Source organism: Eublepharis macularius, chromosome 9 (genome assembly GCF_028583425.1).
Source record: "Eublepharis macularius isolate TG4126 chromosome 9, MPM_Emac_v1.0, whole genome shotgun sequence".
NCBI classification, from domain to species: domain Eukaryota; kingdom Metazoa; phylum Chordata; class Lepidosauria; order Squamata; family Eublepharidae; genus Eublepharis; species Eublepharis macularius.
This window is the reverse complement of record NC_072798.1, coordinates 2216828-2231590: the sequence shown is the minus strand read 5'-3', so window position 1 is coordinate 2231590 and position 14763 is coordinate 2216828. Positions and strand designations below refer to the sequence as shown.

The following is a 14763-nucleotide window of genomic DNA, read 5'->3' as shown; positions in this document are numbered from 1 at the left end:
CTCAGTCTCACTGAGAGATCTCTGTCTTTTGGTGCTACACCTCTGAAGATGCCAGCCACAGCTGCTGGCGAAACGTCAGGAACTACAATGCCAAGACCACGGCAATACAGCCCGGAAAACCCCCAACAACCATATATCTCCCATTATTTGCACAAACAGAGCTGTATTTTATTTTGGGTGTGAGGTGTGAGGTGTGTCTGTGTTGATGGGCTGAATCTGCCGCTGCGGGCCAGCCTGCGTATCGCCTTCAATTCCCGAAAGAAGCTAGGAGTGGCCTTCCTGCCGCCGCCAAACGCAGCGCCCGGCACACCTTGTCATCCCTCCCCCCCAGCCATTCTTTGTGCCTAAGCACTCTGCATGTTGCCCCAGCGGGTTGGCCGGAACCAGTGGGTTGAAATGAAAGCAAGAGTTCTCCGCTGAACATTAGGAAGACCTTCCTGCCAGCTCAGGACAGAATCTCCCTCCAGGCCAAAGTGGCCAGCGATCCTGGAGGCTTTTTGCCTTCCTCTGGGCATAGAGCAGGGGTCACGGAGGCAAGTGTGTGTGTGTGGGCGGGGGGGGGGGGAATAGCTGTGAATTTTCTGTGTTGTGCAAGGGGCTGGACTAGATAACCCTTGGACGTCTCTTCCAGCTCTATGTTTCTATGTTGTGGCATAGAACCAGAAGAGTTAGCCATGTTAGTCTGTCGTAGCAAAATAGAAAAGAGTCCAGTAGCATCTCAAAGACTAACCAGTTTTACTGTAGCATAAGTTTTTGAGAACCACAGCTCTTTTCGTCAGATGCATCGTCAGCTTTCGAGAACCACAGCTCTCTAACGATGCATCTGACAAAGAGAGCTGTGGTTCTTGAAAGCTGGTGATCCATCTGATGAAGAGAGTTATGGTTCTCAAAAGCTTATGCTACAATAAAGTTGGTTAGTCTTTAAGGCGCTACTGGACTCTTTACTATGTTGTGGCAGTATGTGATGCCCCATTTTACACCTTGCTGCAGCAGTCTAGACCATCAGTTGGTGGATGCTCTTGCCATGGTCCTCCCTGTGATCGAAGTGTTGTGGAACTCTGTGTTTGAGATGAGCCAGGATTCCCCCCCCCCCGCAGGATTACAGGGCTGGCAGAAAGCCAGTGGGCCAAAGTAGTCAAGCCCCATGTCTCAAGGAGGGGTCTCTGGACCCGAGGCACTCTCAGCTGGCGTCATGCCTTCCTTCCAACTCTAGGGTTACTTGGAAGGGCTGCTATGAGCAGTAGCGGGGTCCTGGGTGCCTTTGAGGAATGGCTTGTGCCCAGGAAGGGGGCTGTACCTGACGCTGCCTTCTTTGCTTGCAGCCTGGAAAACAGCAAGTCGGCCGAGGAGACCCGTTCCCAGAAGGAGCTTCAACGACTACAGGAAGAAATAGGTCTGCTCAAGGAGGCGAACAAGACACTTACACTCCAGCTGGAGGAGGTACGGCAGCTGTTCGGGGATTCCCAAAACCAGCTCCAGAAGCAGGAGTCGGAGCTCCGGAGCCTGAGAGAGCAGCTGGCTGACTTGCAGGGCTCCTACGCACAGTGCAAGGAAGCGCGAGAAGAAATGGAGAGCGCGGTGAAACGTCAGGAGGCCGACCTCCGGGAATGCAGGTTGTGCCAGGAGCAGCTGGAGGCTGACCTGCGTGCCTCCAAGGAGCTGACAGACAAGCTCCACGGAGAGATCGGCAGCCAGGAGCAGAGGGTTGTCAGCCTGCTGGCTGCCCGGGAGGAAGCCGTCGCCGCAGCTGTCTCGGAATCACAGCGGCGGCATGAGGAGGAGCGGAGAGAGATGGAGAGCAGACTGGGCCAGGGGGAGGCGGAGCGGGCGGCCCTGGAAGGCGAGAGGAGGAAAGCCCTGGAGAGGGCGGACCGTCTGCTGGAGAAGCTGAAGGGCGCCCGGGAGGAGAGCAGGAAGCACCAGGCCCAGCTGGGTTCCTTCACCCAGGCCATGTCTTCCCTGCAGGATGACCGGGACCGGCTCCTGGGAGACTACCAGCAGCTGGAGCAGCGCCACCTGTCCGGCCTCCTGGAGAAGGACCAGCTGATTCAGGAGGCAGCCGCTGAAAACAACACACTGAAGGAGGAGCTGCGGGGCCTCCACGGCCGGATGGACGACCTCCACGCTGAGAATGCCAAACTGGACGCAGAACTGATGCGCTACCGGGAAGATCTCAACCAGCTCATCTCCATAAAGGACAGCCAGCAGAAGCAGCTCCTCGGGGCCCAGCTAGAGCGCCTCCAGGCCCTGGAGAAGGAGAAGGCGGGTCTGGAGGGCCTGCTGAGGGAGTCGGAGCATGCCCTGGCCGGTCTGCGCCGGGACAAGCAGCACCTGGAGCAGGAGAGGAAGGCCCTGCTGGCCTCTCTTTCCCAGGTGCGAGGGGAGGTGGCGGCGCTGCAGGAGGGCGGGCCCCTACTAGAGCTGCAGGCCCAGCTGCAGGCCAGAGTGGACGAGGCGCAGGAGCTGAGCAGCCAGCTCTCCCTGGCCCAGCGGCAGGTGGCGGAGCTCGAGGAGGAGCTGGCCCTTGTCCGCGAGGACACAGCCCGGCAGATGCAGGAGGCGGAGACCCAGATGAAGAAGGAGCTGAAGAGTCTGCATCACGACGCTGGGCTCATGCGCAACGAGACGGAGACCGCGGAAGAGCGGGTGGCAGAGCTGGCCAAAGACCTCCTGGAAACAGAGCAGAACCTCCTGGCCCTCACCGAGGAGAACCAGGACTTGAAGGCCCAAATTCAGTCCTTTGGGAAGGCCATGAGCTCCCTCCAAGACAGCTGGGACCAGTCCAACGAAGAGCTGCGTGTCCTGGAAGAGAAATACTCGGCGGACGTGGAAGAGCGGCAGTCCCTGGTTCAGAGCCTCCAAGAGGAGAAGGCTGAGCTGCAGGTGGAGCAGAGGGCTCTTGCCCAGGAGAGGAGCCGGCTGGCCTCGGAGCTGGCAGCCCTTCGGCACTCCGTGGAGGAGAACGGTCTCCTGGCCCGGCTGGAGAAGCTCTCCCAGCAGCTTCAGGCCCGAGATGCGGAGCTTCGGCACTTGACCTCGGAGCTTGAGCGGGCCTCCGGCCAAGTGAAGTCCTTCGCCAGGGCCATGGCAAGCCTGCAGGACGAGCGAGACCGCCTGCTGAGCGAGCTGGACAAAGCCCGCAGGGTGGGCGAAGTCTTGCTGCAGTCGACGCCGGACACTTCCACCAACCTTACTGAAGCACAGAGCCTCAAGAGGGCCTTGTCCTCCTTGCAGAACGACCGGGAACGGCTGGTGAGTAGGCAGCCTCCCTTCCTAAGCCTTTCAGGGAGGACCCTTGGCAGCCACTGGCCCCTAAGACCTGAGAGCTAGACTACACATTGAGAAAGAACTCTTAGGTCCAGTTCTCGAGCTGAGCTGCTTTGCCGTGCATTTGGGGGGGATTCTGCTTGGAACTCCCTGTGCATGAAAACGCGGCATGTCAGGAAGCAGAAGAGTGGGGGGGATCAGTTAAGCCATGCAGGTATCCTGTTAGCATGCTGAAGTGGCAGCTGTAGAAGGAGGAGACCATGTGCCTTTTCTGCATCCAGGCGGTGGTGTGTGTGTGTAGTGTTTATGGAACCCCAGCTGGGTCAACCTGCAGGAGCCAGGCCAGCATCCAAGTCGTCCCCTAGGAGTGCTCTGGGACTCTAGCTCCCAGTGGCAGGCAGTTCCCTAGTCACTCAGCTGGAGCTGAACTTTTTACTTTTAGCGCAGGCTTATGATCTGGATCGTCAGAAATGAGAATACATTTCCTGGGGCACTGCTGGCTTTATTCTGCATAGAGTGAATGGTAGGGGTGGGCTTATGGTGCAGCAGGGGAGAAAGCCCAAATCAGCCCAGCTAGCAGCATATCCAGGTGATACAGAATTTCATTCGGTTAGCAGCAGGGCTCTGTGAAAAACAAGACAACACAAAAATAACCTTCTGACCCGAGTAAGGCTGAATGTCATGATCTACGTGTGTGTGTGTGTGTGTGTGTGAGAGAGAGAGAGAGAGAGAGAGAGAGAGAGGCTGTCATGTTGCCTCCGGCCTATGGTGCCATAAGACCTCCATAATATCCTGTCATTAACAAACTTGCTCAGATTTTACAAACGGGAGGACGTGGCCACTTTTATTGAGTCAAGCTATCTCATTTTAGACTTCCTCTTTTCCTACCGCCCTCTACCTTTCACCTTTCCTAGTATTATTGATTTTCCAGCGCGTCTTGTTTTTTCATGATATACGTACGTACGTACATACATACATACACACACACACACACACACACACACACACTCCCCCCCCGCCCCCTAATTAGAAACCCAAAGCCGCTTAGCTTGTTCTCCTGTCCTCCATTTTATCCTCCTAACAGCGCTGTCAGTTAGGTTACACTGAGTGCCTGTGACTGGCTCAAGGTAACCCAACAAGCTTCCACCACAGAGTAGAGAATATGAACCTGGGTCCCCAGATTCTAGTCTGACGCTCTTACCACTATATACTACAATGGCTCTCTTAATTCATTGTGTTCCCTGCTGTCAAGTCGCCTCCGAACTACGGTGGCCCTATGAATAAAAGACCTCCAAAACATCCTATCATTAACAGACTTGCTCAAATCCTGCAAACTGGAGGACGAGGCTTCCTTTATTTGGTCCAGCCATCTCACTTTAGGTCTTTTTTTCCTGCCGCTTTCCTCTTTTCCTAGCATTATTGACTTTTCCAGAAAGTCTTGTCTTCTCATGATGTGACCAAAGTACAATAGCCTCAGGTTTGTCATTTTAGCTTCTAGGGAGAATTCAGGCTTGATTTGATCTAGGACCCACTTATTTGTCTTTTTGGCTGTCCATGATATCCACAAAACTCTCCTCCAGCACCACATTTCAGATGAATCCATTTTCTTCCTGTCAGCTTTCTTCACCGTTCAACTTTCACGTCCATACATAGTAATGGGGAATACCATAGTTTGGATTATCTCGATCTTACTAATTACTTAAACAGATCTACATGTAGCTGCGTACTTTATATGTCATATGGGTTCTAAAACCCCATTGAGGAAATTATTGGAGTCTTCCGTGATTTTCTGCAAGGTGTGCCTCATGCTTTTAAATCTGCTGTGGCAGCCATAAGGACTAGACTCTTGTGCTTTGTGTCTGCGTGAGAGAGTGCAAGAAGTGAGAATTTGTGATTGGTTTGGGAAGAGGGAGCCGGGGGCAAGGACAGCAGACAGCAAGAACAGAACTTTGTGTCCTTAGCTGAGCAGCTGCCAGGCCTGGCCCACCCAGCAGCTGCAGAAGGCCTCCAAGCTTTTGAGTCCGTTGCCAGGGTCTGAGCACCCAGCGAGTGTCTGCCACCGGGAGGCGCTCTCAGGGCACCGGTCCTCGTGTGGGCCCTTGAGGGGCAGTGCTCATGGCCTGCTCTTTCTCTTTGTCCTAAGCTGGCAGAACTGAAGAGCCTCCAGCAGCAGCACTTGCAGGCAGGGGTGGACACAGCAGAGTTTGCGCAGCTCAAGGCCCAGTGGCAGGAGCAGAAGCGGGAGGCGGAGCGGCAGCAGCGCCTCCAGGAGCAACTGAAGCAGGAGCTGCGGCAGCTCAGGTGGGAGCCCTTCTCCTAGCAGAGGCCCGGCTGGCCGGTGGGCAGTGCCCTGGAACTCTGCCAGCTTGGATTTGGTTTGCTGCCCCTTCTGTAAAATACCCCATGGGGTGGGGGTGGGGGGTGGGGATCACTAACAGCAACAACAGCAACATTTGATTTATAGACCGCCCTTCAGGACAACTTAACACCCCCTCTGAGTGGTTTACAAAGTATGTTGTTGTTATCTCCCCAACAATCACCCTGTGAGGTGGGTGGTGCTGAGAGAGCTCCGAGAAGCTGTGACTGACCCAAGGTCACCCAGCTGGCTTCAAGGAGAAGGAGTGAGGAATCAAACTTGGCTCTCCAGATAAGAGTCCTGCTGTTCTTAACCACTACACCAACTGGCTCTCATCTCGTGGAATAATGAGGCAGTGAGGAATAGATCCTGAGGAGTTAGCCGTGTTAGTCTGTAGTAGCAAAATAGTAAAGAGTCCAGTAGCACCTTCAAGACTAACCAGCTCTACTGTAGCATAAGCTTTTGAGAATCACAGTTCTCTTTGTCAGATGCAACTTTATTGTCGCATAAGCTTTCGAGAGCCACAGCTCTCTTTGTCAGATGCAACTGGACTCTTTTCTATTTTGCAACTACAGACTAACATGGCTAACTCCTCTGGATCTGTGACCAAAGGTACAGAAGGCACAGTGCCAGGAGAGCAGATATGGGGAGGGTATTCTGCCTCTTAGGTACCTTGCCTCAGAAGATGGCATCAACGACAGAACCTCAGTCAGTGCTGTGAACTGCCCAGCAGGTTCTTACGGGAAGGGAGGATCTTTGAGATATCCCTGTCCCAGACTGTTCATTGCAGCATTACCAATAATACCACCAGTTTCAGGTGGTTGATCTGCAGTAAAAGAGCAAGATTCGAGTCCAGTGGCACCTTACAGACCAAGTCAATTCCCAGCCATCGAGGCTCCATTCTTCAGAGGCTGTAGTACCCAGCACTTTGAATTGCGCCAGGAAATGAAATCTTGTACAGTCATTTTTAAGACGGGTGAGAGAGGTCCTGTACAGATTGCCCAAGGAAGTCGTCTCTCATCTGCAGTTTGCACCAAATGAATGCTTCTGACCAGTCTGTAGAGGGAGCCCCATGCCGAGTATGTTGCTGCAGTCCAGCCTGGCTGTGATGAGAGCATGGTTGTCTGTAGCCAGGTCAGGCACATCTCCTTGATTTGCTTGCTTCGGTTCTGTCTGGTATGGGACTGAGCAAGGAGTCGTGCAGCATGCTATGCACAGCTGCTGAATGCCTTGTTCTGTCTACCCTTCTCCCCCCGGCTTCTGAGGTCACCTACACAAAACCATCTTGATTGTTCAGATGATCAAGATTCTCCGTGAGCTGCATTCTGCATTTGGGACCCTGTGACACTGGCTCTGCAGGATGATGCAGCACACAAAGTCCCAGCCATACTCTACCAGCATACAACCTAGTCCTGGCTGTCTGTCACTGGCTGGAAGTGGCACGTGATTCTTGTTAAGAACATAAAAGCCAATGTGCTGGATCAGACAATTAGCCCATCTAGTCCTCATGCTGTTGTATCTAGTGGCCAACCACAGGGCACAGAGGCCAGGGCTGGTGCCTCTTGATGCCCCAGAGCCTGAACGCTTCGGACCATGGAGTTCACGTAGTGGCGAACAGAAAGCCCCTTCTCACCAACAAACATTTTGGAGCTCTCTGAGAAGGTTAACAAATACATGAAAGAGATCCAGAGGAGTTAGCCATGTTAGTCTGAAAAATAGAAGAGTCCAGTAGCACCTTTAAGACTAACCAACTTTATTGTAGCATAAGCTTTCGAGAACCACAGTTCTCTTCGTCAGATGAGAGACGAAGAGAACTGTGGTTCTCTCATCTGACAAAGAGAGCTGTGGTTCTCAAAAGCTTATGCTACAATAAAGTTGGTTAGTCTTAAAGGTGCTACTGGACTCTTTACTAAATATATGAAAGATACCTTGGGGTTGTAGGAGAAAACTCAAGGAAAAGTGATGCAGTGTGCACCATTGATGAAAAAGGCAAACTCCATGCTGGGAATTATTAAGAAAAGGATGGAAAATAAAATGGCCAGTATTCTAATGCCCCTGGGTAAAGCTATGGCGTGGCCTCATTTGGAATACTTTGTGCAATTCTGCTTGCCGTATCTCAAAAAAGGATAGTGCAGAGCTGGAAAAAATACAAAGTCCAACCCAGATGATATGGAAGTTGGACCATCTTTCCTTTGGGGAAAGGCTAGTAAGTCTGGCATTTTTAGTTTACAAGAAAGACAACTAAGGGGATCCACGATAAAGGTTTAATAACTTATGCATGGAATGGAGAAAGTGGCTAGGGGGAGCTTCCCCCCACCTCCTCCTCCCCAAATACTAGAACAGGAGGAAACCAATGAAATGGATAGGTTTAGGGCAGGTAAAAGGAAATATTTCTGTACTCAGTAAGAGATAGTGGAATTCCCTGCCATTGAATATAGTGATGGCCGGGAGCATAGATGGCTTCAACGGGGGAGTCAGATTCAGGGAGAAGAGACCAGTCGAGGGCTAATAGCCAGCTCGGCTAAAGGGAATTCCTATAGAGGCAGCACGGACCTCTGAATCCCAGGACTCGAAAGCAACATGGGGAGCAGGCCTTGGCCTTGTTGTGGATGCTCCAGTGCAGCTGGTTGGCCAGTGTGCGAAACAGGGTACTGGACTAAATAAACCATGGGCCTCATCCAGCAGGGCGCTTCTCATGTGGGCATCTCCTTCTCTTTCGGGGGGTGTTTTGTTAGGGAGGAGAAGGCAGCCTGGGGGCTGGAGACAAAAGATCAGCCGCTGAGCCGTGTGCAGACCGCTGTGAGGGAGAGCAGGCCCAGCGTGCCTCTCGTGGAGGAGCAGCACCAAAGACAGGTGAGGGTGGGCACCCACTCAGGTGCTGGGAGGGGGGGGCATAGGAAGGGTGGAGAGGGCTGATGGCTGGCCGGGATGGCTGTCAGGTCATCGTTCGTCCCCCGAAGAACAGGAGGCATTTAATGTAACCCAGGAACTGGCCATGGACATTTTCTTGGGTGTTGCCCTTGAGCTGGCCTGTATTCGCTGTTGGAGAATCTCACTTGTGTTTGCCTTGTTTTGATATTCTTCCTGTACTGCATTGTTAGCAGCCCTGAGGCCTACACGGCCCCATTTTGTCATGGGATAGGTTTTAAAACATCTTCCCAAAGCTTTTGAGAGCAGGCAGTCCACCAGCCGACCATTAGCAGCAATCCCAAGAAGAAAAGCAGGTGGCTGTCGCTGGGCCCCGGCTGTCCTCGGGGGGGGGGGCGGGGCCTGGCAGGGTGTCCTTGTGTGTCTCCGACTGAGGACTCCTTTCCTGCAGGTTCCCCCAGAGGCCGCTCTGCAGCTGGAGGCGTCTGGCCCGGAGGCAGAGAAGAAGCATCTCCAGGCCCAGCTCGGGAGCAGCTTGAAGGAGCTGCACCAGAAAGAGCTGCGGATCCAGCAGCTGAACAGCAAAGTATGTGGGGCAGGAGGGGCCGGGGGGCCGAGGGGGGGGGGCACGAACACTCAAGAGATGGCGGGTGAAGGTTTGAAGCTGGCTGTGTGATATTCTTGTGTATGCAAAGTGCTGTCAAATCACAGCCAGCTTATGGCGACCCTGTTGGGTTTTCATGGCAAGAGACCAACAGGGGGGTTGGCATAGCCTGCATCTGCGTAGCAGCCCTGGACTTCCTTGGTGGACTCCCACTCAAGTCCTAACCATGACCGGCCCCTTCTCAGTTTCCGAGGCTGGGCTAGCCTGGGCCATCAGCGCATGTGGCCATGTTGTACCTTCACTTTCAAGCCTGTTTCTTTGTCAAGACGATTGGGGTTATCAAGTCATTTTCCATGCCTCTGAAGGCCAAAACTTCGTGTTTTATTTCTTAAAAACTTAGGATGCTAAATTGTACACGAGGTACTAGTGCTACACGCATTCTGGCTCCAGGTTATAGTGAGCACCCTGCCAAAGGAGGCTGTTCCTGTGTCCTGGGGGAGTGCACTGTGCAGTTGGGAGGGTCTAAAGTGCTGGCTGAAGCTGGAATCTCAGCCCCTCCCCCACCTGTCCTCTCCCCAGCTCTCGCAGGTCTTTGAAGAGAAGAATGCCCTCTCCCTCCAGCTGAGAGGAAGCAGCCGCAGCCTGCGTGAGAGCCAGCAGCGCTACGGCGACGTCTTGGCCCGCTGCGAGGCACTCGAGAAGCAGCTGCCGCCGCCGCTGGGGAAGGATGTGGTAAGGCTGAAGCAGGCTGTGGCCTCTCTTTGTCTTTGCAGTTGGGGGGCAGGGCTCTGTCCTTTTTGGCTCATAGAGGCAGTTCTTATAGGGCCCTTGGGCTATAGCCATGACACACTCTCTCTCTCTGTTCCAAGATTGATCTAGGGACGGGAAGGGACCACAGCCCAGTGCCACAAGCCATCCTTTGTGTGCAGAAGGCCCTGTGGCCAATTAGTAGGATCGCAGGTGGCCAGGCTGGGAAGGACCCCTGCTCAAGACCTGCTGCCAGTCAGAGTCGGTAATGCTGGGCTGTGCATCCCAATGGTCTGACTCTGCATAAGGCAGCTTCTTCTGCCCCTTTGTTCCGTTCCCCACCTTCAGTTTCTTCTCGGGGGGCCACCACTGGTCACAGGATGCCTATTGTTGGGTTTCCCCTTTTCCCTACCCCTGGCGCATTTGTCATCAGAGTGAGTATGTTTGGGACAGCCCTGTATAGATGCAGCTGTATGGTCACCTGCGTGAAATAAGCACTGCTTGGAGGGGATCAGCCAGGGCACGGGGGGGGGGGGGAGGGGGGCAGCTGCCTCTCTGCCCTTGCTTTAGGCCCGAATGCCTGTGTTTTGCCCCAGGGGTCCCTCCCAACAGATGCTGCTCCGGGAGCCCCCCAAGAACGAAACGAGCATCCTCGGGAGAGCCACACTCCAGAGCTTCAGGAGCTACAGAGGAGGTGAGCGTCCTGGAGGGGAGCCCCTCTCCCAGGCTCCTGGCCACCCACTGAGCGCAAATGCAAGATTGCACCGTCAAGCCCTCCGCTAGATAATCTGGAATAGCCACCAGTCCCTGGTCCCTAATTCAAATCATAATCCCTATTTCATCCAGGAATTACCTCTTTGGCTGGTGAGAAGGAAGCCCGTCTTGTGACAAGGGCCGGCCTTGAGCTGCGAAGGACAGGCCTGGTCTTCATGGCACTTTGTCTCCCTGGGCAGGTTGACGGAGGCCAGGCGGCAGGAGAGCTCCGCGAAGCAGGGCCTGCTGCAGCTGGAGGAGCTGCTGCAGGGTGAACGGGGCCGGCGCCGGGCGGCCGAGGAGGCCTGTTCTGCGGCCCGGGATCACATCCGCAGGTAAACGCGGCCAGGGGGGCTGTCCTGTCTGGCTGGGCTCAGCTGACATCCTTTCCAAGGGAAGCGCTTCAGGCCCTTCAGTCGAGAGTAACTTTAAAAATTCTCCTCGATGCCTTTGATGTCTGGGAACCTTGCTCAGCCGCCCTTTGGGTCCATCCAGCATCGGGATGCAAACTGGCACTCTGCTTGGGTGTTGGCATCTCGTTCAGGGGTGGCCAGGCCGCTCCGTCCTGCAACACGCCATTCCCAAATGGTAAATGAGCTCCGAGAGATCCGGATTTCCCCCCTCTAACTCCTGGATAATGGAGTAAGCAGATGCAGATGCTCAGAACGCCTCAGCGTTTTGATACGTGGCCCACAGACCCTCAGGGCCTGGGTGGTTGGAAAACCTTGTGTTCATCCCAAGCCTCCACTCCATCTGCTCTGCCACCTGCAGGCGCCAGCCTGGAGGCAACATATTTACCAGTCGTAGCATTGGATCCGCTGGAATGTTTCAACTCACAGTGATGGCTGCCTCCAGTGCAGGGAGGCGTCTGTTGCACAGGACTCTTCTCCTTGACAGAAAAGCTCCAGAGGATCCATCCCATAATATACAAATTCAGAGGTTGTTTGCATGTTGATGGCTCGTTTGCCTGACTGCCAAGGAGCTCAGAATATTGTGTGAACCTCACAACAACCCTGTGAGGTAGATCGAGAGGAGTTAGCCGTTGTTAGTCTTCAGTTGCAAAATAGTAGAGTCCAGTAGCATCTTTGCCAACTTTATTGTAGCATAAGCTTTCGAGAGCCACAGCTCTCTTCATCAGATGCAGCTGACAAAGAGAGCTGTGGTTCTCAAAAACTTACGTTATAATAAAGTTGGTTAGTCTTAAAGGTGCTACTGGACTCTTTACTATCCTGTGAGGTAAGTTAGGCTAAGAGCAACAGGCTCACCAGCTGCCAAGTGAGTTTCATACCTTAGCAGGGATTTGGACTCTGCTAAGTTCTCCACAATCCCTCCGGTGACACCACTCTGTCTGTTTCCAATGAGGCTCCGGCTGCCGCCTCAGTAATTCTCCCAGGCCTTTGAATAGAAGCATCAGCCCAGTTGAAAAGGTTCCCAGTCTCTCTCTCATTAAAGCCAATGCCCCCCCCCTTTTCTCACCTCCATTCTGCCTTGAAGTATTTGTAGAGTACTTCTGGAATTGGCTCCCCTTTTCCTGGTCGCCCTGTTGGCCAGAAGGGAGGCAGTTGTGGGCTGGAGCAGAGCAGCGGCTGTGGCGAATAAGGGCTCAGGGTGCAAGGCGAATGCTGGATGCGTCCTGGGCCTGGGCGGCCTGCTCTCTGTGCAGCTGGGAAGGGAGGGTGGGGCCTGTGGCAGTGGACCAGGGCTGTTCCTTGGCCAGGATGCTCTTCCTCGGAAGTCCGCAGGTGCTGATCCCTCTTTGTGCCTGTTTGTCTCAACGCAGGTTGGAGTCAAGTCAGTGGGAACAGTCTTTGGAGACCAGCGTCGATATGCCCCCCACCTCTGAGCACGCGCTGCTGGTTGGCTCCGCGGAGGGCAGCTTCAGCAAGGTACGGGCCCTTCTTGTTGGGTGGAGGTCCACAGCTGGAGCACAGCCTCCTTTTTCTGGAGTTCCTTCCGCCAGTCTCTTGTCTCTCTGCCCTTTGCAGACAGAGACCTTGATGGTTTTGTGCCTCTTTGAAATGCCGCCGTGCGAAGGAGCCCGGAGGCTTTCTCTTGGGCTGTGGTGGGCTGGAGCCCGCGGGCGCCTTCTGCATGCTGTGGCCCTTTCCCCCAAGGCCCCTAGCAGCAGGGGAAAGTGCTGCCGCCCGCTGAACAGATCTGTGGAATTTGATGGGCTGTTTGATCACAAGGACAGGAAGCCCCGTGCCCACCAGATCTCTCGGGCAAAACGGCCCCAGTTCCAGGATCTGCCATTTGCGTTTGGAGCGGCTGTTTCCAGCTCTTCCTTCCAGGTTAACTCTCACATGGACGACAAAAAGTTGTCATCACTTGCCCCCTGTGGTCCCCTGCGGCTGGCGGCGGCAGGCTGAAGCGCCCTCTTCCGGTCTCGTAACCACTGCCTTTCTTTTGCTCTCCCTCTCCAGGCTCGACAGAGCACGGCCCCCCGGCGCCTCCTGCGCTCGCTCTTCTGTTCCCGGACACGCCTGCCCCTCTTGGCCACAGCCTACCTCCTCACGGTCCACGTGCTGCTGCTCCTTTGCTTCACAGGCCTCCTGTAGGACCAGCCTCTGGGCCCAGGGAAACCAGCCCTGTCCTCGGGCTCTGCCTGCAGGGAGAAGGGGAGTGTTTCAGGCCTGGCTGGAGACAGAAGCTCACCCAGGTGTCGTTTGGGGCATCCAGCCAGCCTGTGCAAGCCGGCTGGTGGCAAGGCGGGTGGGGGGTGCTCTAGAGAGCTCAGGGGCACCCTCCCTCTCCCCCCTACCCATGAGAGCCTGGCCCAGAGATGGCTGTTCCAGGCCAGTATTGGCGTGGGGTTGGTCTCACTTCTGTTCCTAAGGAGGAACACTGAAGTTTTCTGTCGGCTTTGCACACTGGATCAGGGCGAAGTTAATTTGCAATTCAGGGTAATCGGCCCACTGGCACAGGGAATCTTTCCCCTTCCACGCTTGACATACCGTGTGAATTGCAGCCTGCGGCCCAGAGCTCCCTGCAGGCAATCGGGTGGGGGCGGTGGCGGTGGCGGGATTTTCAGCGTGCCGGCATGCTGAACAAGACGCCTGCTCTCGGGGGCTGAGGCAAACGTCCTGCGTGATTCCCGAAAGGGGCCAAGTGAGCCTTGGGATGTTGGCCTTGCCGGATGGACCGTTCCGTTGCACCTGCTGTTTCGGGCTCAGTGATTGGATGGAAGCAGCAGCCATGGTGGGGAGGGGAGGGGAGGGGGGTGGCGCAGTGGCCTCCCGCTTGACGGTGGTGGGACGGAGCGGCGCACCTCTGTTCCTTGCACGGTATAGAGGGAATGAGGAGGCAAGACAGAGTATTGCCCTCTCCAGTCCTGGTTCCTGCCTTTCTGTGGGGAGGGGGGACCTGTGGCAAAGCGGAAGAAGGGCAGGGGGGGGGGTCGCAGTCTTTGGCTTGTGGGAGCCCTTGTAGCTCAGCTGTGCTCCTTTTCTCCAGGATGAATTGGGGGCTGGAAATGTTGTGTTGGGGGGGGGAGGTTCTGTCCCTCTTGGGTCCCTCAACAGTGACTTGGGGCTGTTCCCTGTCGATCTCCTGCAGGGCGTTTGCTCTGTGGGCTTCCTTTTCATTTCCAAAATTCTGTCTGCTGCTCCCCCACCCCCCCCCCTCTGAAATCCTGCCTTCTGCAATAAAGTTTATTTTCCGAACCTCCTGAGTGAATGTCGTCTGTGGGTCCAGTTCTGCCTCCAGGGCTCTTGGGCTGCTCTTCTGCAGTTCTTCTGCATCCAGGCCTCCTGAGAGATTCCTCGGTTCCAAGTCCAAAGTGGTGGAGTCCGGCCTCCAGGGCATGACTCACCACAGCCAGACCAGCTGTCTGGGTTTCTTCTGTGCACCCTCCGTGGCTGTGCACTGTAGGCTTTGCCTGTGCCTTGGCTTTGCAGACCCTGCTGCCTCATGACAGGTCAGTCTGCCCCAGGTGCCGCTGGCTGGGTGTTGCTCCAAAGCCACCCCAGAGCTGCTCTTTCTCTCATTGGACATGGGTTCAGAAAAGTGGGGGCCCTGGCCCAGGAGCCCCCTGTCCTCCCCCGGATAGCACCAGAAGCGTGCTTTTGGTGATAGAAGCAACGTCTGACACTACCGGACTTGGATTTTCAATCCAAACTGTCCAAAGCCACACCATCCCAGCCACAGAGAACTGAATCCTACCAAAACA

At 55.0% G+C, this 14763-nt stretch overlaps 1 protein-coding gene across 2 annotated transcripts in view; it reads left to right on the top strand.

The window, feature by feature from the left end:
* The window catches only part of GOLGB1 (golgin B1), a 36880-nt gene extending 22623 nt beyond the window's left edge, over positions 1-14257 (top strand). For both annotated transcript variants that reach the window (XM_054989049.1, XM_054989048.1), the window contains exons 15-23: positions 1323-3252; positions 5411-5568; positions 8359-8476; positions 8943-9077; positions 9675-9827; positions 10439-10536; positions 10796-10930; positions 12376-12481; positions 13019-14257. In XM_054989049.1, the coding sequence (XP_054845024.1) occupies positions 1323-3252; positions 5411-5568; positions 8359-8476; positions 8943-9077; positions 9675-9827; positions 10439-10536; positions 10796-10930; positions 12376-12481; positions 13019-13153 (2968 nt within the window). In that variant the 3' untranslated portion in view covers positions 13154-14257. The remainder of the gene's footprint in view (positions 1-1322; positions 3253-5410; positions 5569-8358; positions 8477-8942; positions 9078-9674; positions 9828-10438; positions 10537-10795; positions 10931-12375; positions 12482-13018) is intronic.
* The last annotated feature ends 506 nt before the right edge of the window (positions 14258-14763 follow it).